Here is a 26,901-nt window from a genome sequence, read left to right on the forward strand (position 1 = left end):
GCACCCTTTTCCCTACACAATGTATGGATTAGGGTGCCATTTCGGAACTCACCCTAGGCCTGAGTTGTGCAGTCAAATTGCACTCAAGGGACTTAGCTAGTCTAAACACATAGCCTATTTGGGCATACAAGACACCATGCTACAATACATGGACGGATCTGTTCTATATCAAATTTAGAGGCATTGCTTTGCAGGAAGATGGATGAACGGAATAAGAATGAGAGAAGCACAGTGCCGCCGTGATGTCATCGTATGCAGTTGGTAGTAGGGCCCAGTGTCGTGGTCTATTGGTCACGTATAGTAGATGCTCTGTTTATTTGACATGTCTTTATTGGGGCAAAGGAAACTGTTAAACTCCACCGGCACCAAGTGCTCCAGAATGTTAGAGGTCAATTGATCTAAAGGAGTGTGTGGGGAATGATGAGGGAGTGGTTTTCTTAGCTTGTTCATTTTTATTTAACCTTTAGTTAACCAGGAAAAGCCTGGTTAAATGAAAGGGAATTCATTGAAATGTATATTTTAATGTACATAGGCGTAACTGTAATTGATGTAGGTATGAGCTTAGCGTACATTTTACATTGAGTTTCACAGCTACTTTATTGGGCAGTAATAGCATATGTTCACCTCTAATTGGCCTAGCCTACCAGTATTTCTCATCCCACAGTCAAATGAGAAGAATCCTTTTCCTTTAGGGCATTATTCTATTAAATCAAACTGAAACATATGAATAGAGGTGACACCAACATGGAGGGTCATTTGATTCAAAGATTCCCACAAGTATGTTTTCTGATGAATGTGAAGTGTTATCCCCCATTTAGTCTCTCAGTGCTATCAATGCTTAATTTCTCAAAAAATGCTTTCTGTGTTTGTGTAGCAACAGAGCCATATTATTTCTGGCCGTTGTAGATACTTTTTACAGAGGACTTGCCAATAATACACAGAGCGCTTGGCTGTGTCAATTGCGCATGAACACGGCTTGTGCCCTGGGCAGCTTTTGCAAAAACATTCCTTCCATTTCATTCCTCATTTCTAAACAGTTCTATTCTCGAAATTCCTCGTGATGTGAAATCATAGAGGTCATCGACCTTTCACATGGTCGAGATTTAAATAAAAATTCTAAATTTCGCACTGATGTATATGAATACACACCAAATAAACCAAAACTAAATGCTTCTGTGTTAAAGAAAATATCTACTACTTTGTCTAATAAATTTGACATAGTTTCAGCCCAATAAACTATTTCTAGTTACCAATGCATTCCCAGAATGCGAGCAGGAACGTTTTCAGAATGCTAAAGTTTTCTAAAAGTTCCCTGAATGTTTCACAGAAGTCCCAGGGTAGTTCCCATAACATTCCTATAATGTTTTCTCTCTCCTGCAGAAGAGGAACACCACTGTACTGCTGAGTGTGAGTGTGTTGGTCTCCTGGGGCGTGCTTCTCCTGGCTGCTCGTCTCTACTGGATGGGTAACAAGCCCCCCAACTTCTCCAACTCAGACAACCCGGCGGCCGACTCGCCGCACCTTCTCACTCGAACTCTGACCTTCCTCTACCTGCCCGCCGCCAACGCCTGGCTCCTCTTATGCCCTGTCCAGCTCAGCTTCGATTGGTCCATGGACGCTCTACCGCTAATCAAGACCTTTGCTGATTGGAGGAACCTTCACACCGTGGCCTTCTATGCTGGATTTACTCTCCTGGCCTGGTATGGCCTCCGTAGCAGCCCCGACTCCAAGGCCAAGGAGACCAATGGGAAAGCTCACTTGGCGAACAGGAAGGCCCTCACCAATGGGCACAGCTACCATCCTCCAGACGGCAACCACAACATAAACTCAGAGCAGGGCTCTCCAAAGACCAATGGGAAAACCACCCTCAATGGGAATGGGTTCACCAAAACCTACCAATGTTCCCCTCAGACCTCCCTAGCCACCCTCCCCTCCACGGAGAACGTGGTGGTCTTCTCCCTGGGCCTACTCTCGCTGCCCTTCCTCCCGGCCACAAACCTGTTCTTCTATGTGGGCTTCGTGGTGGCCGAGCGGCTGCTGTACATACCCAGCATGGGCTTCTGTTTGCTGGTGGCGGTGGGGACCCGTGCCCTGTACGTCAGGCTGAGAACCAGGGGCCCCAGGGTCGTGCTGCTCGGTCTGTGCGCGGGCCTGGTGCTGCTGTACGGCATCAAGACGGTGCTGAGGAACAGGGACTGGAGCAACGAGGAGATGCTCTACAAGTCAGGGATCAGTGTTAACCCCGCTAAAGGTAGTGTGGAGGAGACTGTTGACTAGCCAACACATTCTGGAATATGGGCCTTTGGTTTGGTACTTTAGCCCCACTGTGATAAAGTTAGGCCTGAGAATTACATCACTCTCATGTAGATTAGAACATTTTTCAGTTCTATATTATTCTATGTCCAGGACTAGGCTTAATCTATGCCTGAGAAACTGGCCCATAAAGAATAAAGTATATGTAATAAATTATTCGTAATTTCCTCATAAATGCAAAACTCAAGATCTTTCCATTACACAATACCTGTATTTACGTGACAGACACCTGTCTCTCTTTGTTAGCATGGGGCAACCTGGGAAATGTCCTGAAGAACCAGGGCAAGATGGCAGAGGCGGAGAGGGCGTACCGGAATGCCCTGTATTACCGGGGAAACATGGCTGACATGTTGTATAATCTGTGAGTGTGAGACGTGTCATCTCTGCATCTCTCCACTACCTCAACAAGGATGAAGGGCCATGAAAGCTACCATCCATCAATACTGCTTAGACAGACAGGGAGAATAACAGGGGATAGAGGGAGAGGCTAGGGGCAGAGAGAGAGTGAGAGAGAGGCAACGAGAAAGAGAGGAAAGTCATGAAGAGAAGTAGTGGGCAGTGTCGAAACAGAGAGAAAGGTGGGGAGGGAGGGAGGGAGGGAGGGAGGGAGGGAGGGAGGGAGGGAGGGAGGGAGGGAGGGAGGGAGGGAGGGAGGGCGCTAGAGAGAGAGAGGAAAGTGGTTGTTTTATCCCCAGATGGGATCCTGTTCCCCTTGACAGTGATTTCATTAATTATGATTTACGGGGCTCTGGGAAAACATGAAGGCAGTTCTAATACCCACATTAACCCTCTGAATGTCAAAGGTGCCAAGCCTCATAACCGGCCCACATTTCCCGCTCACCTGACAGTGTTTTTCTTCCCCTCTCTCTACTCCCTGTCCCCCTGTCAAGAAACAGGAAGTCACCTTTGTCAACAAACACATTTCTGTGTTTACATGACACACCTTTAATGAAGGTGTCTTTCTGAGATTACGGATGGTTAACAAATAAACCGAATAAACCGAGTGTCACTAAACACTGTCTAATGTCATGCTGCAATTAGATTTAAAACCCAAACAGTCAGAGTTGCCACATGGTTTCCCTGATTGCCCTGTAGACCTCTCTTTCCTCTGCTTCATTCTACCATAATTCTGGACCTGTCTTCTTTCCACCAGGGGTTTGCTGCTTCAAGAGAACCACAGGTCCTCAGAGGCACTGCATTACTATAAGCTGGCCATTGGGAGCAGGCCAACTCTGGCGTGTAAGTATTGCTAAGAGGCCATTTCCTAAAATGGCGTATTGCTTGGCTGAAGTGATTGCGATCGGGGCCGGCCGGTGGAGATGAAAGGAGCTGATACGGGCCCTACCTAATGGGTTGTCTCTGGCTTTGTTTAATTCAATTAGACGAATTGAATGTTACATTCAGGTTTTCATCACGGCCCAGTGTTAATGCTGAATTAGTTGTCATGCGTCTGTCTGGCCCATTTCAGAGGTCTATCGGACCGTTTCAGCCGACAGTCTAATGGAAGTCAATCTCACTCTTGACTGCTCACGTATGTAGTGTGTAGACATATTTCACTGTATCAGACTCTAGCAGAGGATGGGAAAAGTGGGATTTGGGTTGCATGAGTTACTTGTTAATTCCTCAGTTTTTCTCATCAACCTCTCTTTCAACCTCTCTGGATTCACACACAAACTGTCACGGATCCCTCCGGAACTGTCATTACTCACACCTGGTCCTTATTCCCATTGATTAGTAATTGTATACGTGTGCCCTTTGTTCACCATTGTCTTGACGATTATTGTTCCAATGTCCGTTGGTCGTGTGAGTACCTGCGCTGTGTTGTTTTTGCTTTCGTGCCGCGTGTATTGCACAGATGATTACGGATCTCGTCCCGTGTGGTATCATTGTGCGATTGTGTATTTATTCGAGGTACTCCTCACTCTTTTGTTTGGGTTTCTACCCTGTGTTTTGTATACGTGTTTGTTTGATCTTCGTCCCTGTGCCTTTACACGGCACGCTGTAATTTGGGAAATAAAACCCCCTTACACATTCCAGCGCCTGTCTCCAAACCCTTTATACCAACGTGACAGTAAGTAAGCATTTCACTGTAAAGTCTACACCTGTTGTATTCAACGCATGTGACAATATGTGATTCGTTTTCTTGCCCCTAAACCTTTTCCCTGTTTCTATCTATCCCCTCTGTTTCTCCATTTCTACCCCCCTCTCTTCCTGCTCTAATCCTCCACCTCTGCCCCCTCTTCCCCATTTCTCATCCTCTGCCTTCTCTCTCCCTCATTCCTCTTCCTCTGTCCTCCCTTTCCTCCTCCTCCACCCCGTCTTCTCCCTCTGTTCCCCCTCCTCCACCCCTTCTTCTCCCTCTGTTCCCCCTCCTCCACCCCGTCTTCTCCCTCTGTTCCTCCTCCTCCACCCCGTCTTCTCCCTCTGTTCCCCCTCCTCCACCCCTTCTTCTCCCTCTGTTCCTCCTCCTCCACCCCGTCTTCTCCCTCTGTTCCCCCTCCTCCACCCCTTCTTCTCCCTCTGTTCCCCCTCCTCCACCCCTTCTTCTCCCTCTGTTCCCCCTCCTCCACCCCTTCTTCTCCCTCTGTTCCCCCTCCTCCACCCCTTCTTCTCCCTCTGTTCCCCCTCCTCCACCCCTTCTTCTCCCTCTGTTCCCCCTCCTCCACCCCTTCTTCTCCCTCTGTTCCCCCTCCTCCACCCCTTCTTCTCCCTCTGTTCCCCCTCCTCCACCCCTTCTTCTCCCTCTGTTCCCCCTCCTCCACCCCTTCTTCTCCCTCTGTTCCCCCTCCTCCACCCCTTCTTCTCCCTCTGTTCCCCCTCCTCCACCCCGTCTTCTCCCTCTGTTCCCCCTCCTCCACCCCTTCTTCTCCCTCTGTTCCCCCTCCTCCACCCCGTCTTCTCCCTCTGTTCCCCCTCCTCCACCCCTTCTTCTCCCTCTGTTCCTCCTCCTCCACCCCGTCTTCTCCCTCTGTTCCCCCTCCTCCACCCCTTCTTCTCCCTCTGTTCCCCCTCCTCCACCCCTTCTTCTCCCTCTGTTCCCCCTCCTCCACCCGTCTTCTCCCTCTGTTCCCCCTCCTCCACCCCTTCTTCTCCCTCTGTTCCCCCTCCTCCACCCCGTCTTCTCCCTCTGTTCCTCCTCCTCCACCCCGTCTTCTCCCTCTGTTCCCCCTCCTCCACCCCTTCTTCTCCCTCTGTTCCCCCTCCTCCACCCCTTCTTCTCCCTCTGTTCCCCCTCCTCCACCCCTTCTTCTCCTTCTGTTCCTCCTCCTCTGCGCTCTCTCGTCACCCCACAGCGGCCTACTTGAACACGGGCATCATCCTGATGAACCAGGGTGCTCTGGAGGAGGCCAAGAGGACCTTTGTAACCTGCGCTGAGATCCCAGACGAGAACCTGAAGGACCCCCATGCCCACAAGAGCTCCGTCACCAGCTGCCTGTACAACTTGGGCAAGCTGCTCCACGAGCAGGGCCTGCAGGAGGTATGATACTACAGTACTCTACACAACAGTGGAGACAGGGCAGTGGCTGCGGCGTAGAAATGCAATGGATAGAATCTATAAAAGTACACTTCAAAACAGTACATTAGAACCAGAGCAATGGCCGAGATGTAGAAATAAAATGAATAGCATGTATAGAGGTGCACTACACTACTGTACAGTGGAGCCATGGCAAAAACATAGAAATCCAATGGACAGCGGTGCACTTACCACAGTACAGTGGAGCCATGGCAGAAACATAGAAATCCAATGGATAGAATGTATGGAGGTGCACTACATCACAGTACAGTGGAGCCATGGCAGAAACATAGAAATATAATGTATGGAGGTGCACTACACTACAGTACAGTGGAGCCACGGTAGAAACGTATAAATACAATGGATAAGATGTATACAGCAAATGTAGTTTGATAGCATACTGTGATAGTGTACTTAAGCTCTTGAGTTTCCTGAAAACTAGCTGTCTGAAAACTTTCTTAAGCCTCTGGCCTTGGCTTTATATGAGCTCAGCCACTGCTCAAATGAACTAACTCTTCATCTATGACAAAATGACAGAGCCGACTAAAGACTCATCTTCCTGAAGCCCTTTCCATTAGACAGTGAGGAAGAGGCTTGGTGGATGGTGACACACTGATGAAACACACTGTGACTAACTGCCCTGCCCCTCTATGACAGGAGGCTCTGTCTGTCTATAGAGAAGCGGTGCAGAAAATGCCGAAGCAGTTTGCACCTCAGAGTCTCTACAACATGATGGGTGAGTAATAGCAGGATTTATTTTTTCACTAATATTTTGGGGGGATTCTTCCCCCATCTCTACTCACCAAGTTCAATAAACACGGCACTTTACAAAACAAACACAGTTCATACATTCTCATACATCAGGGTTACTCGACTCTTACCCTACGAGGTCCAGAGCCTGCTGATTTTCTGTCTTTCCTGAAAATGAATTGCACACATCTGGTGTCCCATGTTTAAATCAGTCCCTGATTAGAAGGGAACAATGAAAAAATGCAGTGGAACTGGCTCTGAGGTCCCAGGTTTAGTTTGAGGGTCATATATCATCATGTATTGTTAACATCCTAGAATCTGGTGAAATGGAACGAAGGAGTAAATGTGAGCATTTTCTAAATATTGACATGTTCAAGCACAGACCGAGCTCAACCATGGGCTGAAAATGAAAGTTTCCAGTGAAAGTGTTTCCCAGCCCAAGGCCAGGACCAACCCATGTCCTGGAGACTGTTTCTGTTTCCGACCCCAGCTCACCATATCACTCTACCCAAATCACTCTCCATTCTACCATCACTCTACACTGGATCACTCTCCACTCTACCATCACTCTACCCTAGATCGCTCTCCACTCTACCTTCACTCTACCCTGGATCACTCTCCACTCTACCATCACTCTATCCTAGATCGCTCTCCACTCTACCTTCACTCTACCCTGGATCACTCTCCACTCTACCATCACACTACCCTAGATCACTCTCCACTCTACCTTCACTGTACCCTGGATCACTCTCCTCTCTACCATCACTCTACCCTGGATCGCTCTCCACTCTACCTTCACTCTATCCTAGATCGCTCTCCACTCTACCATCACTCTACCCTAGATCGCTCTCCACTCTACCATCACTCTACCCTGGATCGCTCTCCACTCTACCATCACTCTACCCTGGATCGCTCTCCACTCTACCATCACTCTACCCTGGATCACTCTCCTCTCTACCATCACTCGACCCTAGATCACTCTCCACTCTACCATCACTCTACCTTAGATCGCTCTCCTCTCTACCATCACTCTACCCTGGATCGCTCTCCACTCTACCATCACTCTACCCTGGATCGCTCTCCACTCTACCATCACTCTACCCTAGATCGCTCTCCTCTCTCCTCTCTATCACTCTACCCTAGATCACTCTCCTCTCTACCATCACTCTACCCTAGATCACTCTCCTCTCTACCATCACTTTACCCTAGATCACTCTCCACTCTACCATCACTCTACTCTAGATCACTCTCCACTCTACCATCACTCTACCCTGGATCACTTTCCACTCTACCATCACTCTACCCTAGATCACTCTCCACTCTACCATCACTCTACCCTGGATAAACTCTCCACTCTACCATCACTCTACCCTAGATCACTCTACCCTAGATCCCTGTCTAGCACAGTGTTCTGCAGGGCTGACAGTCAGGAATTGAAATGGAGTTGACAGGTATCTCTGGTATTCTGTTCATGGGGAAGCAAACTAATTTCTGCGCTGAGGTAGATTTAGTTTGACTGTCTATATCTGGAGCCATGTCAGGCTTTTGACTTGGTAGTGGCAACAGCTTCACCGCGTGACGGGGAAGACTTGGCACAGGGAGACGACTTTAAATCATCCAAATATCCTTCTTAATTCCCACCTATCACATACGATAATTCTCCTCATCTTTGATTCATGTAATTGAGGAAGATGTGTTTAGAATGACTCATTCTGGTGGTAGTAGAACAACCTGCTTATGGTCTTCAGTTTCCCCCCCAAAAAAGAGATTTCCCCGTATTATCTCCATGAAATGAAGCTATTTGATGTGCTTTAAGCAGATAACATCGGTTTAATTCCATTCCAACACCACAGCTCCAAAATATGCAGGCAATCCTAATGTAGATGTGTATCAGGATTCAAAGGGAATTCAAACTAAGCTGGCTATAATAAGTCATGTCCCATGTTGTGTTATTCTATCACTAATTACATTATTAGAAGCCCTTCCTGATTGCATGGTTGAGATTGCTGTGCCGTGTCGGCAACATTCTTGGGATGACGCGTGGTGGGGGCCTGAGAAGAGGGAGAGTGTTTGTTCAGGTGAGAGGGGGGCTGTCATCTGGGCCCCGGGGATCGGCGCCGCTGCGCTGGGATCAGATCTGGGATTCTCACGGCTTTGAGAACAGAGACGTTCTCCGAGAGAAACTGGTCACGTTCCAACTGAAATTGGGGTCAGGGGTTTAATTTAACGGAGGAGTATTTATTTTTTATTGGTGGAATGATGAGTGTTTTTAGGAATGGAGGGCTGGAAGTGGGTCGGGCTCCATCTGCCTTGGTATCAGCACCTGTTGGAGATCTATTATAGAACTCTATTCATCAGACACTGGGAAGCACTGGAACATGCCATCATACATATCAGAAGTCACAGGCAGGGAGAGAGCAGCGGGGAGGTAGCTTCCATGCAACCAGCAGTTTTTACATTGTGCTGTGTAAATACTCTCTTGGTTGCATGGAAGGTAGTGGTGAGTCTGCTCTCACCCAACTCACTGTCCCTCCGCTCTCCCTCCCTCTGAGAAAAGGGGACAGTCTTCCAGCTGATGGGGAAACTTAAGTCGCACTGCATAATTTTTTGCCCCGTGCACCAATTCATGTTGTTACTCCTATGACCAGAGAAAGTGAAATATACCTCGATATTAAAAAAGACACAAGCAGCTAATAACAACGCAAAGTCATAGAAACACATTGCTATACTCATTAATTGCAGCTGCAGTGCTGGTTTTAGCCTGAGTGGAAGTAGGGAGAACATATTTTATGGCTTATGAAAGTGTTGAACAAAGTGTTGGCAGTGCTGAGTAACAACAAACATGAACTTACTCATAAAAACAGCAGCTCTTTGCTCTCTCTCTAGTCATGGTTTTAAAAGTTTTGAAATCTCACAGTATCACCTCTGAGGTATTTGATTGGCCAACAGTAGGCCTATAGGTGCACTTGATTTGCTCTCTAGGCTTGCCGGGTAGGCAGAGTTCTACATTCACACACATGAAATGGTTCAAAATGGGAACACTTTGCCTTCCCGAGGCTAGGACTGCTGAATCAAGTGCACCAACAGCGTGAAAACAAATAAAAAAAATAGGAACACAAGGCTTTAACGTTGGGTTTTGTACAGAAATGTTTGGTGATCGACTAGGAATACCTTGGATCGCGATCGACCGGTTGGTGACCAATGCGCTAGATAGATAGAAAGGAAAGTCACAGAACCCATCATACTACAACATCTTTGATACGAGTCTTCCTCTTAGTATAAAGTGTCAGAGAAAGCATTGAGGTCATGGGTCTCTCTACGACCCCTTTCCTCTGACCTCAAAATGTTGACCCCCCCCCCTCCCCATACAGTAGGAGAGGCCGTATCGCCCATGACCTGTGACCTTTGACCCCTAACAGGAGAGGCCTACATGAGGCTGAATAGGCTGGAGGAGGCGGGCCACTGGTACAGAGAGTCGCTCAGGGCCAAGCCAGACCACATCCCCGCACACCTGACCTACGGGAAACTCCTGTCTATCATTGTAAGTCCCTCCTCTACCAACTTCTTTAAGGCCAGACAATTCCTCACATTCATTGATTACAGCTGCGTAAAAGTGCATTTTTATTACATTTTTCACAACAGAACACGACAAAAGACAACACAGAAACTAGAGATGCACTGATGTGGATATTCTGGGATATCTGATATTTCTTTGCAATATCAACCAATACAGACATTTCTGTTTCATTTGATGTCTTTTTTTACCATTCTAGTACAGATACAAACAAAATGTCTATGTTCATAAGGCTAATAAGAAAATATGTAAAATAGCTTAAATATGGGAAAGGAGTAATAATTTGTATTTTCATAACAAAGTGGAAAGTTCAGGACAACTCAAGGAAGAGCATCAGGTAATATTGAGTATGAACTGATGTGTAGAAAATAAGATTTGCATTCCTTTGAATGAATTTCTGCCAGTCATTCTGTGCAGAATCGTGCAGTTTTGACACGTTTCAGATATGCATTGAAATATATGTGACCGGTTACAGGGTCTGAGGCATTTGACGCTAGTTCCTACTTACGTCAGAATACTTTCAAAGTAGAATTCAGAAATGTTATGTTGCCATGGAAACCATATGATTACAATCCAAATGAGAGGAACCAGATGCTTTGTGTGACCCCCATAGCGTTGGAAATGTTCGGTTTAATAGCACCTTGACCCTTTTCTATCTCTGCCTCTATGAGAATGATCCTTGTATTATATAATGTTGAGATAACGGAGAGAAAATTATGGTTGGACAGCCTTAAGATTCCCATGGGGCAGTGCGTACCTCGAGGACATACTTTTCATAAAAGGTTATTTTATTGAAGAATCGAACTTCGACCCCGGGCGAGATGGACATGTCAGACCTGTAGGTGTAGATACCATAATCTGGGTCTGTGTCGTTGTCCACCTGTTTAGAGAACAAAACAGCCCACTGCCAAGTGTCATAATAAAATGTATGTTCAATTTTGTTAGAGGAGTAGAATCCTACCCAGGTGTAATAGTTTGTTCTTCCAATCAGTGAAGGTCTTGTTGATGAACAGGCGAGCGCAGGCGTGGCCATCTTTAGTGTAGAGCTGCAGACTGACATCAGAGTCAAATGGAGGTATGTTAACAGGAATCTTCCGGTCAGAGTCATCATACTTAGGGCCGCTCATGATGACAGAGTGCAAGTTGATCAGGGGCCTGACCTGCAGGCCGGGGTTTAGGTTTACATTGGCGTCGAAGCTTCCGTAGCTGCATGTACCAAGGGGGCTAACAGAGGTCATTTATTGTCCGCGTAGAGGGCTACCATCATCCCCACACCCAGCAGACTCCTTGGGACGTTTGCACATCTAATTCTGGCGTACCCGTTGTTCCAGTTTTCAGTTGATCTCACCTCCAGCTTGATGTCAAGGCACTCCATGTGGTTAGCAACCTGAGTATTTTGAGTATTTGCACATTTACCTCCACACATCTGGTTAGTGAATTCCCTCATGGAGTATGTCTCTGAGAAGGATCTGGAGTGTGTATTGTAGCCAGCAGCATACAGAAACACAGACACACTGTCCCCCCAGTTGTTAGATAGGCTCTGGATTTCTCTCAGGAGGTTGACACTTAGGAGGAAGGTGTTCTCAGGGTCGTACTGCTTGCTGCGGGGGTCGTCTTGTGGGTAGTGCTGTGTTATGAAGACTGCCTCCACCACATTCCCCTGCATTTTGAGGATGATTCTGTCCCTATTGTTCTCTACGGATCAGAGCATGAGGTAATAGCTTTGAGTGACGTAAGGAGGTAGGTGCCAAGCCCTCGTGGAGACTGTCTGTGTGTTGAGATTCCCTACCGTGTATTAAGCCCGTTCCTCCAGGGATGGAAGCACCTGTTTAGCGTTATCGTACCACGGGAAGCCCCAGTCTCCCCTTGATGGCACAAAGACTGGTGTGATTAGGCTGTTGCTGTTGGTGTTGTTTTTGCCAACGAGGACATTGTTAGCAAAATGGTGCAGTAGCATCAGGCCATGGCATGGGAAGCTGTGGCCAAATTCAAAGTTCCTGAAGTTACTTATAGAGTTGAGAGTTGGCGGATCTGCAGAGACCAAAGCCAGGGGAAGCAACAAGTGGAAAGAGCAATTAGGCGTTTTCTCTCCATGGTGAACCTGTTAGAAGGAGAATGACTGTCGAATGTCTGTCTCAATCTACAGAGATGAGTGGGAAGTCCTGTAGGTCCAGTTTACATGGGGAGTGTGCTATCCCTTTAAAGGGGCAATCTGCGGTTCAAACAATAACACATCAGTCGACCCACCACTGTTTTGGTAAAGGGAGTGGCTGTAACCACTTTAAAATTCATAGACAGAGCTGTTGATGCAAGGACTGGCCATCCATGATATCAAAAGGATAGTTTTAACCATGTGTTGAGGCTATACAGTGTTTGTTAACAATTACACTGTTTACAAACATTGGAGTAAAACAAGCTTATATTTTGGGTTCTGATGGGGTATGACAGTTGAACTAAGCTCATGAGGCATTTATACAGAAGTTATATTCTTTAATTTAAAATCCCCAAATAGATTTAGTAATCGCAGATTGCCTCTAAGAAAGGCCTCTTCAGTGTTAACCGCTGATTACAGTAGCCACAGCACAACGGATACAAGACCACTGCTGTTTGATGGAAGTGACTATCCAACTCTTACCTGTTCCCTGTGAACTACCTCAGAATAGCCCTTAACTTCTTCTCTCAGTTCTAAACGAAATGCGGCTCGCTTAAACCACACAGGCACACACGCTCTCACCAAGCCAAAACTAGTCGAGCAGGTAGGCAGTGTGAGTTTTCAGAATGATGCCACGCCTTAGAATGGTTTGCATGGTGACCGCGTTGTGAGATTCTGTGTATACAGGCTGTGGCTGCGGATTGGATTTTTTCGGGAATGTTAGTCGCCAACTAAGGATCCCAAAGCTTCTGCGGATGATGTTCTGCACATTTGTATATTTCTACTTTATGCGTAGAGGACAGGATACTCAGGTGAATAGTGCTTGTTTAATAACGTTAGATCAACGCTGAGTCAATGTCTGCAAGATCACAAAATGTAGTATTCTACATAACAGAACCGGATATAACAGCATAGTATAACGTTACTGTAAGACAAAAACACCACCACATTCAATCGTGAACGATCATTCTTCAAGTTTTACCAGTGAAACATGCAGCATCTGCATACCAACCATTGGATCGTGATCGTATTTATTTTGATATGCATTTAGATCTTGTTGAGTTATACAGTGTTTCTCCAAGTAGCCTACAGTGTTGTCTCCAAGTACATTTTACATTTTAGTCATTTAACAGACGCTCTTATCCAGAGCGACTTACAGTAGTGAATGCATACATTTCAATTCATTTCATACATTTTTTTTTTCTCGTACTGGCCCCCCGTGGGAATCGAACCCACAACCCTGGCGTTGCAAACACCATTGCAAACACCATGCTCTACCAACTGAGCCACAGGGAGGCCTGTATGCACTGAGTATACCAAACATTAAGAACATTTTCCTAATATTTATCTGCACCCCCTATTGCCCTCAGAACAGCCTAAATTCATTGGGACATGGACTCTAGAAGATGTCGAAAGCATTCCACGGGGATGCATTCCACAAAGAAGGCTTAAAAATCCTTCTTTAACTTGTCTCCTCCTCTTCATCTACACTGATTGAAGTGGATTTAACAAGTGACATCAATACGGGATCATAGCTTTCACCTGGATTCACCTGGTCAGTCTATGTCATGGAAAGAGCAGGTGTTCATAATGTAGGTATTGTTAACAACTAGACTACAACACTTTTAATACTTTTTAAGACCATTCATGAAGTTAGTTAACAGATAGAAAAACATTCTACAGCTGTACTGGAAATGACCTCTAACATCATTGCCATTACCATCAATGTAACTACAACCTGCCTCTATTCTAATCCATTCATTTAACTCTTTGTCCTCCAGTGTCCTTCCTGACTGTCCACACATTCTGAAATAGGCTTTGGCTCACACAAAGCGTGATGAAGCAAAGCAAACTTTCATCTTGGTAATAATCACACTGGTTAGGTATAATTAGACCGAGGCCCGAGGGCTGATGAATAGTGAGTGAGTTTGGGCCCGGCCAGTTCATCCCATTGATTTCCCTGTCTGGGCCAGAGGAGTGGTGATCATTGTAGAAAGCCTGGGAGTTGATAGATCAAGACTGAGCTGCATGTTGGAGTTGTTATTGAACCTTGATGGGTAAATTCATGCTTTTGTCTTTGGTGGCCTAAAGGAAAAAGACACGTAGAATAATGGTATGCAAATGCAAGATGGGTTTTTTATGTTAGACTAATTGCATTTTTTTTTGTTGATATTTGAGATAAAATAGCAGAGAGACAAACTTCTGCCACTATAAACTTTGTTGATATGACAACCAAGGAGATAATGGATTGAGGAATAATTATTGTCTTAGGGTACAAGCTTGTAAAAAACAGACCTTTCAAACTATCAGGCTCTCCGCTGGGTGTGTGATTGTCTCAAGGTCACAGCCATGGGGGGGGGGGGGGGGGGGGGGGTGTGTGTGTGACATTATTAAATGTGTGTGGTGTTATGAAGCGCTCCAGCTAGGCCTGCTGGGTCCAGTATTTCCTTCCCAGACTTCTCCCCTACAGGTTTGGCTGTTTGTTCTGAGGTGCACTCTGACCCCCAGCCTCCTTCCATCCACCTCTCTCATTCACTCCCACAGTGTTTTGGGGAGAGAAAAAACGTGCGTGACAACATGTGTTCACAGCTGACTTGGGTTAGTTAGGAGGACTTTATGGAGAGGAACCCTGTTAGAACCCACTGAACCAGTCCTGCTGAGCCCTTGTGAGGAGTTTGACCTTCTGTTCTTCTCCTTCCACAGCCTGAGGTAACTGAGGTACTAGGACTCTACAGGAGGTTTTGCTCTTCAGCGTACCACATCATCCATCCCATCTCTCCTTCTATCCTCCTCACTGATATCGGAGGAGTTACAGCTGCACCCCTAGGGGTCCGGTCTGGGCTGAGGAAGGGTCTCGCTCCCAAACTCACTAATTTCCCCTTTTCCTAATCTGATTTTGAGTTCCATTCCCCCAAACTCCCACCCCCAGTCTCCCCGGGTTCAGACCCGAGTCACCCCAGCACAGCTGGATATCTGCTGGGTCCCCCGGGTCCCTACATCCGGGGCCCTGAGCCACGAGTGGCCCCTCATAACAGAGCCCTTCAACAACAGGAGATTAGGACACGACCAGAGCCAGGACAATGGGCTGCCAGACAGGACTTAATGCAATTACCCTGCTTCCTTATTTAATCACTCAATCAGGGAGAGATTTTGGGCCTTCTTGCCACGGCAGACCTACGTATTGATAATGCAGCTGGCTCATAAGGAGTCAACCGACTCGGGGAAAGGGTCAAAGTGTCAAACTCAAGTCCCGCCTCACGCTGACGTGTACTACAGTACATGACTTCACTGTTTCATTCTTAAAGAGTAATGTACTTTAATGGGGTTAGTGAGGTTGTATAGATTTGTGGTTTGTTCTTTGTTCAGTTTGGCTTTGAACTCTTTCTTGACAGTAACCAGGTTAGAGTCTAGACTGAGTCTGCGTCGGAAATGCCACCATAATCCTGATATAGTGCACTACTTTTGACCAGGGCCTTTCTTTAGGACACAACCAGACATGACCAGAAGAGTCCTATTCCGCCCGGTAACCCCCAGTTCCTGTCTCAGATTATCTCCCTTGGACATACATCACAGGAGAGTGTTGTCGTCAGGCGGATGATTACACAGTGCAGTGCAGAGTCCTGATGTATCCTACCAAGAGCTAGGCACCGCTCTCTGTTGGAGGGCCTCTCTCCCGTTGTCGGTGCTGATGTTATTTACGAGCTCTGTGGCTGGCTACACTCGGAGCCGGCGCTAACGCTAACCGCTAAAGCCCTCTGTGGCTGGCTACACTCGGAGCCGGCGCTAACGCTAACCGCTAAAGCCCTCTGTGGCTGGCTATACTCGGAGCCGGCGCTAACGCTAACCGCTAAAGCCCTCTGTGGCTGGCTACACTCGGAGTTGGCACTAATGCTACCCGCTAAAGCCCTCTGTGGCTGGCTACTCCCTCCCAAGACAGGTTTGAATACGCTAGATAAGAGGGTCAGAGGAATAAAAAACAACCTTATCAAGAACTTAGGATAAGACCCAGATGCAGACAGCTAGAGTCACAGATGTTTATTGACCCAAACAGGGGGCAGGCAAAAGACAGGTCAAAGGCAGGCAGAGGTCTGTAATCCAGGGCAGAGTCTATAAGGTACAGAACAGCAGGCAGGCTCGGAGTCAGGACAGGCAGAGGTTTGTAAACGGGTCAGTCAGGCAGGTACAGAACGTCAGGCAGGCTAGGGGTCAGGGCAGGCAGAATGGTCAGAACCGGGGAAACTAGGAAACAGAACTAGAGAGAGCAATGAGATGGGAAAACATGCTGGTGAGACCTGACAAGACAAGATGAACTGGCAACAGACAAACAGAGAACACAGGTATAAATAGACAGGGGATAATGGGAAGAGATGGGTGGCGACAAGCACAAAGACAGGTGAAACAGATCAGGGTGTGACAAACCTAGCGTTCATATACATTTAACGTTACGCACCTCTCGCAATCCTCCAAATGCAACACAGCCCAGTCCACTGAAGGACCACAGTATTGTGTTTAACAGTCCACCTTCTGACACTGCGGCTGGGAAAGGAGCCAGGGAAAATATGACATAAAGTCGTCTGGACAATTAGTTGTCTTCTTCTTTCATTTAGAGCGAACGTGGGCATGAGAAATAGTTAATAGTCCACTTATTCTATGTAGAATGGCAAATCCATAGCCAATATGGAAGCAATCAGTGCTGAAGCGGGTACAATGGGGGGGGGGGGGGGACACCGTACACACAGAGGCAGCGGTATCGCTTTCAGTTTGTTGCGAGGCTATAGTGCGATACACACTCTCTGACTGAGAAAAAGTGATAGTGTGACACACACACACACTCTGCTGCTGGGGGAAAAGGGGGTTTGAAGCGTTCTCTATGGAGTACAGTTTCCTGGTTTACAGTTGAGACCCTGCTACCACGTGTCAACTCATGCATGAAAGCGTAGGAAAATAATCCGTAGCAGATGCAGAGTAAACTCAGATGATTGTTGTTGCCCTACAGGATATGGTGATTGTTTGAAACAACCTGGCACATCAGGGGCATATGGAACGGTTGCTCACGTTTACTGCTGATTTCCCCGTCCACATTTCGACTGTGAAATATTTGCTAAATCTCATTTACGAGGAGAGTGGGTGGTTTCTGGTTTCTCTTGCATGTTCAGTCTTCTACCATATGGCAACTCACGTCTGTTTTGAGTTTTGAGTAAATCTAATTGCAGCCGCACAATTACGCCCGTGCCAGAAACAGGAACGACTGTGAGAGCTCGAACATCAGCTAAATCGCAATTTATGACTGAGGACGACTTGTAACTGATCTACAGTAGCTAATCAAACGTTCCTGTTTTGTCTCCTAGGGGCAGAAGACTGAGGCAGAGGGTTACTATCGTAGAGCCATCCAGCTGGACCCTTCCAAAGGAAACTGCTACATGCATTATGGTATGTACCAGAACTCATATGAAGTACCGCGCACATTGCTTCATTTGACCTCTCCATTTTGGACTGATTCGTTCTGGAACCTATTTGGCTGGATCCGGTACCTCTCATGGCATGAAAAATGTACTTTTTGCAATGTACAAATTCGAGTTAATTCGAGTTGCCTCTTCGTTAATTCTACTGCCTGATATTCTAATAGTTGATTCGGGTTGCGCCGGCCTGAATTTACAGTATGGATTGTGCATCATTGTATCCTATGGTTGAGACCAACTCGTGGCTGTGTGAGATGTGTGCCTGTATCTCTCACAGAACTAGAATGAGATTCACTTTCTATGATCCCTCTCCCACTCTCTGCTCTGATAGACATGAGCCTGCAACTCTCATCTCTCCAGCGTTGCACTTCATATTTTATTTCCTTATAGAATCATAGCCAGGCGAAGGGTTCTGGAGGAGCTGCAGCACCACTGATAAATTGAAATACATTTTCCAAAGTTATAGAATTAATGCTGTCTGTTCAGAAATAATTGAAATCATTCAGAATAGCCAACAACACCATAAAAATGACTATATTTTAGTCACAGAGGATCAATAGTGCCTTTAAAAATGTGCCTAGCTGTGGATTGTGTGTAGCCCAATAACAAGGCTTAGCCTACAGTCCGGAACACTGCAAACCTGTCAGTGAACAGCATGCAGACAAGACAGGCCTTTCACTATATTTCAAATACAATCGCGGGAAAACACAAGTTGGAAAGAAAATGTCTCCTGCTGAAAAGAGAGGACTCTAATCTGTCTGCTGTAGGCTAACAAAATATTTCATTAACTTCCAAATATTTTTTTACAAAGTAAAGCAAGAGAGATATATAGGCTTTTGGTACGAACGCATCGGCTATCACTGGCGAGAGAGCTGTACATCATTGGGTCAGTCAGTGACACTGGAAAGCATTTTTAGGACTAGTGTCCTCATATTATAGCCTATAATATGTGTCTCCACACACCTAGGCCTCCACACACACCTATTTATCTCAGATTCACAGTTTGTCAGAGTCAAAGTAGCCTGTCATTTCGATCATTTGTGCGGCATTAAAAAATATTCAGCCAAAGTCTCCAGTCATGTAAAATGACATAGAATGGCATGAAATGCGTTTATAAAAGGACATATTTTTTCCGGACCCTTGGCTATTGAAATGTTCCCCATTTGTACAACTTCTGTATGCCACTATGCAAATGTGATGATATGCATGCAATGCTTTATTGTAAAGGTGATTTTTTTTCTCTCATGCGTTCCGTTACCTCAGAGCTCCCCAGGTCACCCCCTCTGGTGCTCACATCTTGTTCCGGCACCTACCGATTTACAAATTAAGCACTACACGCACACACACATACACGCACACACCATTAAACTGCTCCATGTAGTGACTTCCTACAGTAACAGTGTATTGTAGCTTGACCCCACCATAAGAACTTACCCCAGGCAGTTTGGTAAAGACACCTTATCCACAGTACTCTACAGTACTCCCACATAGCACGTATAAACTGCTTGTTAAGTGTAAAAAACATGTCCTGTAGCCACTTTAAAAGCCGCTCTAGTTAGCGGAAGTTTGGTTTCCATTTGGAATCAGGATATATGAGGTCATACATACAGTAGACCTAATCTCCACATACTTCGAGGAAACCGGATCGGACTACACCACCACCGATAAGGATGCTTGCCTTTCACTGATTGAGGAGAAACGCTATAAGCCCGCGCTTCTGTAAATGCTGCCATTCATATTGTCTCTCCCTCTCTCCCTCCCTGTCTCTCTCTCTCTTTCTCTGTGTGTATCTCAGTCTCGGGGGTTGTGTTTGGATCCTGGCGGGCCGCGTTGCTTTCTTTGGACAGAGTCATTTGCCCTCTCTCTGCGATCTCCTAGCCTCTTTTCAAAGGTTTATTTTTACTGGCCCCCAACACCTTATCGTAATCGGGCCGCAACGGCCATTCCTCCTCCACTGTGACTGGAATGACTCCAGTATGTTGTTGGTGAGACTGTATGAATGTGCTTACAGACTCTCTGAACTGTGGGACAGGGAGGGCGAGAGCTGACATGAGAGGTCAAGCCTCCTTTCCTGCTATTGTCCCAGACTAACACATGCTCTGATGCAGGGAGCATGCATGTGTCACGCTACATGTGACCCGTAGCAACCCTCTGCATTCAGGTGATGGTTATTGCCGACTGACACGCAATGAAGTATGGCATCCGAAACATAGGAAGACCATTTTTACAAATTCTAAAAACCCGTGAAAGAGGATACCTCACGTATGCAGACACACACGCACACGTGTTGGAACACGCACACACACAAACTGATTTGTATAGGGAAACCTCTGCACATTACACAGTCCAGCATAATATACCATCTGCGTCCCAGACATAGTAGTAATGTATTCCTTCTCAGCAGACTCCTGTGGAGGTAGAACCAGTTGGTCCTGCTCCCAGGGGACATACATGAAACTCCTTCGACTTAGCTGGACTTCCACAAATCACTGAGCATGACAAAAACCCTCTTTTCCTCACTTTCTCCTTTCTGACCTTCTTTCTGTCCTTCTTGCTACCCTGTCCCCTGAACCCATCTTTTTGCTTCCTATTTTTCCTCTCTTTCTTTCTTTCTTTCTTTCTTTCTTTCTTTCTTTCTTTCTTTCTTTCTTTCTTTCTTTCTTTCTTTCTTTCTTTCTTTCTTTCTTTCTTTCTTTCTTTCTCTTTCTTTCTTTCTTTCTTTTTTCTTTCATTCTTTCCATCCCCTTTTTTTTGTCTCCGTCCCGCTCTCCCTCTCCCTCTCCCTCCCCCTTTATGTATTTCCTTCTCTTTCTTACTCTGTCTCTGTTTCTCTCTCTCTGATGGACAGGCCAGTTTCTGTTGGAGCAGTCTCGTCTGGCGGAGGCAGCAGAGATGGCAGAGAGAGCTGCAGATCTGGACAGCTCAGAGTTTGACGTGGTCTTCAGCGCCGCTCACATGCTCAGGTGGGTGTGACAGTGTATCAAAACGTTATTACAGTGTTTAAAGAGTGCCTGGCATTTTCGCAAATGCTGCCCAATCATACTTTAACGAGCATCAATCAAATGTGTTTATAAAGCCCTTTTTAAATCCGCAGTTGTCACAAGGTGCTTGGCAGTAAACTGGCCTAGACTCCAAAGAGCAAGCAGAATTAGAAGCATATTGGGCAGGAACAACTCTCTATAAATAAGAAACCTAGAGAGGTATCAGGCTCTGAGAGGAAGCCCAACCTCACTACAGTAAAATAACAGAAAATACTCTACTGCATTTCATTACAGTACTGTAGGTCTTCAGCGCATGTAGAATTTCTGTTGGATGTATTCAGATGTCTTATTCATGAAAATAGCAGAAGGTGCCTCCGAAGGTTATTTCCTCGGTGATGGAGAGTTGGTTGCCAAGGCATTTCATCATTCACGATTAATCAATATTGCATTGTGCCCGCTAACCCACTCAGACACTTCAGATCTGACGTTTAATAAGATAATGGCAGTTTGCATGGAAACGGTCCATTTTAAGTCGTTTGTGTATGGTTCAACTGGTTTTATAGTTAATATACAACACATGGAAACAGCAGTTGTCGTTTTGATTCATGCTAGTGACGTTTCAATCCAGGGCTTGTAAAGAAACCCAGGCATACCTCGGGAGAATTTCCCATTCGGCTTGGCAAGTGTGAGCACAGACAGCACATACGTTTTATACGTTTGAAATAGGGGACTGCAAATCCTCTCGACTCACTGCAACTCGAGGAAGTATTGGAAACGACGTCTCTTAATTCCTTTTTGCTCTACATATCTGGAAAAGTAATTGAAGCTACAGCATCCTTCATCCAAAGTGTAGTGCTGCGGAGGATTTGAGAGTTATAAGTCGACTGCTCAGCAAGGGTAGCGCTGCTTGGATGCGGAGAGTAAAAACGGAGAGACAAATCATCATATTCTGGTCCTCTTAGATATAAGCCTACTGCAACGAGGAAAAAACACCATGACATATTCACTCAACTAATCCTGTAATACGACACTCTTATGGCTGTGCTGAGACATTCTGATGCAGACCTGTCTTTGGGTGTATTAATGCTGGTCAAAATGCACCTCTTACTCTCTGTTCTGTACGGCAAATAAATAACTATTTGACACTTTGGATGCCACCAAATAATTGTCAACATCAAGCATTAGACTGGGAAAATGTACTTTGTTGTTCTGAAACTCAGTGACCATTTGTCTTCATCCAGACCGTAGTAGTGGTTTGCCATATCCTTGTGCACCCTGTGGCTCTTTTTGACAGAGACCAATAGGGTAGCACCAGGTTTGGACCTGTGAAAATCAAAGTCAAAGTCCTTTCCTGTTGCGCAGTGTCAGCATTTCCTTCTCTTTGAAGAATTTTTCAAAGCCAAGCTCCAGATTCTCCCAACATTGTAGATTGTGTAGATTCTCTCAGATGCAGTGGGAAACACCAGCGTCTTCGAAAAGTTGACAAAAACAAGAGCAAGGAGTAAATGAAAGACGTTGAATGGATGGAGAATGGATCTGAAGAGTCAGGCATGAACTTGATATGAATGGAATTATGAAGCACTACTAGCTAGTATTCCCAAGGCAGACTTTCCTTTATGCAAAGTCAATAGAGACATATTTCCCTGAGTCATCCACCTTATGAATATGTCTGGAAAGACGTCTGCCTTGATCTGATTAGCGTTAACATATGCAGTTAGTATCAGAAATATATGCAGCATAGTGTTTCAGAGTCATTTGAGGGAGTATTTTTCAGCATCAAAGTGCCATCAGGATCTCAATACTTTATGGGCAATATTCAGTTATAATGAAAGAATGTTTCTCTATCCAATACGTAACTCCTTCTGCCGTCATGTCACGATAATACTGTCAGACTCTGTGTAAGCTATGTGTAATAACGACCTCTATTGCCCTTCCTCCTCTTGCCCTGCCTCTCTCCCTCCCTCATCTCTGTATTTCACTATCTCCCTCTCCAGACAGGCCAGTCTAAACAAGGCAGCAGAGAGGCATTATGAGCGCGCGGCATACCTCAGACCAGACGTGAGTACCTTGGCCCAATGAGCCTTTCTTACTCAAACTGATGGACATGCACACACATACACACACTCCACCATTACACACAATCAGCCCTAGTCCGCCATGGCTGCTCCATCAATGCCTCCCATTGTTTGTTAGAACCGGAGAGCAGGAACTGGGTCTCTGTGATTCTATGGTTAGACATGAAGGTCGATCTCTCTCTCTCTCTCTCTCTCTGCAGCGCATCAATCAGTCCCTTCAAAGGGAGTGGACGTGTGGTGGAGTGCTATGAGAGAGAGGGTAATATAGAGTCAATAGGACGTGTGTTTTAGACAGGAGTAGATGAGGTCTCCCCTGGTCATTTGCCACGCTCGCTGACTTACAGTGGGGGGAAAAAGTATTTGATCCCCTGCTGATTTTGTACGTTTGCCCACTGACAAATGATCAGTCTATCATTTTAATGGTAGGTTTATATGAACAGTGAGAGACAGAATAACAACAAAAATATCCAGAAACACGCATGTCAAAAATGTTATAAAATGATTTCCATTTTAATGAGGGAAATAAGTATTTGACCCCTTTGCAAAACATGACTTAGTACTTGGTGGCAAAACCCTTGTTGGCAATCACAGAGGTCAGACGTTTCTTGTAGTTGGCCACCAGGTTTGCACACATCTCAGGAGGGATTTTGTCCCACTCCTCTTTGCAGATCTTCTCCAAGTCATTAAGGTTTCGAGGCTGACGTTTGGCTACTCGAACCTTCAGCTCCCTCCACAGATTTTCTATGGGATTAAGGTCTGGAGACTGGCTAGGCCACTCCAGGACCTTAATGTGCTTCTTCTTGAGCTACTCCTTTGTTGCCTTGGCCGTGTGTTTTGGGTCATTGTCATGCTGGAATACCCATCCACGACCCATTTTCAATGCCCTGGCTGAAGGAAGGAGGTTCTCACCCAAGATTTGACAGTACATGGCCCTGTCAAATGATGTGGTGAAGTTGTCCTGTCCCCTTAGCAGAAAAACACCCCCAAAGCATAATGTTTCCACCTCCATGTTTGACGGTGGAGATGGTGTTCTTGGGGTCATAGGCAGCATTCCTCCTCCTCCAAACACGGCGAGTTGAGTTGACGCCAAAGAGCTCCATTTTGGTCTCATCTAACCACAACGCTTTCACCAGTTGTCCTCTGAATCATTCAGATGTTCATTGGCAAACTTCAGACGGGCATGTATATGTATTCTTGAGCAGGGCGACCTTGCGGGCGCTGCAAGATTTCAGTCCTTCACGGCGTAGTGTGTTACCAATTGTTTCTTGGTGACAATGGTCCCAGCTGCCTTGAGATCATTGACAAGATCCTCCTATGTAGTTCTGGGCTGATTCCTCACCGTTCTCATGATCATTGCAACCCCACGAGGTGAGATCTTGCATGGAGCCCCAGGCCGAGGGATATTGACAGTTCTTTTGTGTTTCTTCCATTTGCGAATAATCGCACCAACTGTTGCCACCTTCTCACCAAGCTGCTTGGCGATGGTTTTGTAGCCCATTCCAGCCTTGTGTAGGTCTACAATCTTGTCCCTGACATCCTTGGAGAGCTCTTTGGTCTTGGCCATGGTGGAGAGTTTGGAATCTGATTGATTGATTGCTTCTGTGGACATGTGTCTTTTTTACAGGTAACAAGCTGCGGTTAGGAGCACTCCCTTTAAGAGTGTGCTCCTAATCTCAGCTCGTTACCTGTATAAAAGACACCTGGGAGCCAGAAATCTTTCTGATTGAGAGGGGGTCAAATACTTATTTCCTTCATTAAAATGCAAATCAATTTATAACATTTTTGACATGCGTTTTTCTGGATATTTTTGTTGTTATTCTGTCTCTCACTGTTCAAATAAACCTACCATTACAATTATAGACTGATCCTTTCTTTATCAGTGGGCAAACGTACAAAATCACCAGGGGATCAAATACTTTTTTCCCCCACTGTATGAGCCATTTTGAGTCACGAGAGTCAGCTGGAGGCTGTTTGGAGTCTGGAGAGTTAGCTGGAGGTTGTTTGGAGTCTGGAGAGTTAGCTGGAGGTTGTTTGGAGTCTGGAGAGTTAGCTGGAGGCTGTTTGGAGTCTGGAGAGTTAGCTGGAGGCTGTTTGGAGTCTGGAGAGTCAGCTGGAGGCTGTTTGGAGTCTGGAGAGTCAGCTGGAGGCTGTTTGGAGTCTGGAGAGTCAGCTGGAGGCTGTTTGGAGTCTTTCATACTTTGTCATATTTAACGCTTATTTTTTTCAGTTAAGTTGACTGAGAACACATTCGCATTTACAGCAGCGACCTGGGGAATAGTTACGGGGGGGGGGGGGTCTTTGTAGAAATGGTAAGTGCAACAGCTGTCCTTGGCACTCACTCTTTCAATTGTTTCCTATAAAATCATCTTGTCGGTATGTCCGTGTCTCGGTGTCCTTCACAATCAGTTTGTCTGTAACAGAAGTTAGTCGGTATGTCCATGTCTCAGTGTCCTTCACAACAGTTAGTCTGTAACAGAAGTTAGTCGGTATATCCATGTCTCGGTGTCCTTCACAATCAGTTTGTCTGTAACAGAAGTTAGTCGGTATGTCCATGTCTCGGTGTCCTTCACAATCAGTTAGTCTGTAACAGAAGTTAGTCAGTATGTCCATGTCTCGGTGTCCTTCATAATCAGTTAGTCTGTAACAGAAGTTAGTCGGTATGTCCATGTCTGTGTGTCCTTCACAACAGTTAGTCTGTAACAGAAGTTAGTCGGTATGTCCATGTCTCGGTGTCCTTCACAATCAGTTTGTCTGTAACAGAAGTTAGTCAGTATGTCCATGTCTCGGTGTCCTTCACAATCAGTTTGTCTGTAACAGAAGTTAGTCGGTATGTCCATGTCTGTGTGTCCTTCATAATCAGTTTGTCTGTAACAGAAGTTAGTCGGTATGTCCATGTCTCGGTGTCCTTCACAACAGTTAGTCTGTAACAGAAGTTAGTCGGTATGTCCGTGTCTCGGTGTCCACAACAGTTCCCAGTCAGACAGTTGTATTTATTATTCTGTGTAATTCACAGAAAGGCCAAGGTCGTCTAATCTACACTCTCCAACAAGTCAAGGGCTTACACTCAGTCATTTGTCGGAAGTAAAGAGCCTCTTGTCTTTGACATTTCGCTGTGCGTGTCTGCTTAGCGAATGTCAAGTCCTCAAATATTAACTTAATCCAAAAGGGTTTCGGGTCATAAAAAATTCAACATCTGTGGCCAGACGTGCTGGGAAAGACAATTTGTCAAAGGAGTGTGCCTTCCAGAAAAAATGAAAAACTTCAGAGTGCAACAGAGGATGACGGACAGAATTACCACACGTCCTAATTCCTAATGGACCGTTAGGTTTGACTGCATTTGTGTTACGTTTTCTCTGTTCCTTAAACTATTCACAACTGCAAAGTTACTATCCCTAAACGCAGTACATACATTGTAGTTTCAAATAGAGTGTGATTAATGTGACAATGCCCATATATATTATCAGCTTTAGATTTCAATCTGTTAATTTATGTCTCTGTTCCAATCATCAGTTCAGTACATTTCCTCTGTGTAGAGCGAGTAGCGAGTGGGCCTATGGAAAACATATCGGAGTTGAATCGTGGAACTCATGTCCATAACAGTGTGTTAATAGGCAGCTCAACCACCTGCTGAGAAAGACCATACTGTATGTTGGGGAAATGGTGGGCAGCTTTTGCTGGGTTAAACAGAGATCAGTTTGACTCTGAGGGAGCAGCAATGAAAGATCATTGTTAACCGTATACAGAGTGGTTACAATTTCTGGTTAGGCAGTTGATATTGAGTTTACTGAATTACTATGCGATGCAACACTGTTGAGTTCAGGCCACTTTCATTTCAATTCAGGTAGCTTTCTCCATAGTGCAAATCAAATTCCAAATTTAATGGAATTTAGATTGAAAATTATACTGTGGATATCCATTTTGAGGCAATGCTATGTCCCGTGTGGCTCAGTTGGTAGAGCATGTTGTTTGCATGCCAGAGTTGCGGGTTCGATTCCCATGGGGGACCAGTACAAAAAATGTATGAACTCACTACTGTTAGTCACTCTGGATAAGAGTGTTTGCTAAATTACGCAAATGTAAAAA

The 26,901-nt window shown here is 45.7% G+C and overlaps 1 protein-coding gene across 1 annotated transcript in view; it reads left to right on the forward strand.

The window, feature by feature from the left end:
• The window catches only part of LOC106594585 (protein O-mannosyl-transferase TMTC2), a 147,047-nt gene that overhangs the window by 116,449 nt on the left and 3,697 nt on the right, over positions 1–26,901 (forward strand). The window contains exons 3-11 of the mRNA XM_045722250.2: positions 1,381–2,251; positions 2,560–2,674; positions 3,467–3,552; positions 5,607–5,791; positions 6,485–6,563; positions 9,997–10,118; positions 17,652–17,733; positions 20,611–20,725; positions 22,738–22,801. Coding sequence (XP_045578206.1) covers positions 1,381–2,251; positions 2,560–2,674; positions 3,467–3,552; positions 5,607–5,791; positions 6,485–6,563; positions 9,997–10,118; positions 17,652–17,733; positions 20,611–20,725; positions 22,738–22,801 — 1,719 coding nt within the window. The remainder of the gene's footprint in view (positions 1–1,380; positions 2,252–2,559; positions 2,675–3,466; positions 3,553–5,606; positions 5,792–6,484; positions 6,564–9,996; positions 10,119–17,651; positions 17,734–20,610; positions 20,726–22,737; positions 22,802–26,901) is intronic.

The sequence above is a fragment of the Salmo salar genome, chromosome 07, assembly GCF_965601325.2.
Source record: "Salmo salar chromosome 07, fSalSal1, whole genome shotgun sequence".
Lineage (NCBI taxonomy): Eukaryota > Metazoa > Chordata > Actinopteri > Salmoniformes > Salmonidae > Salmo > Salmo salar.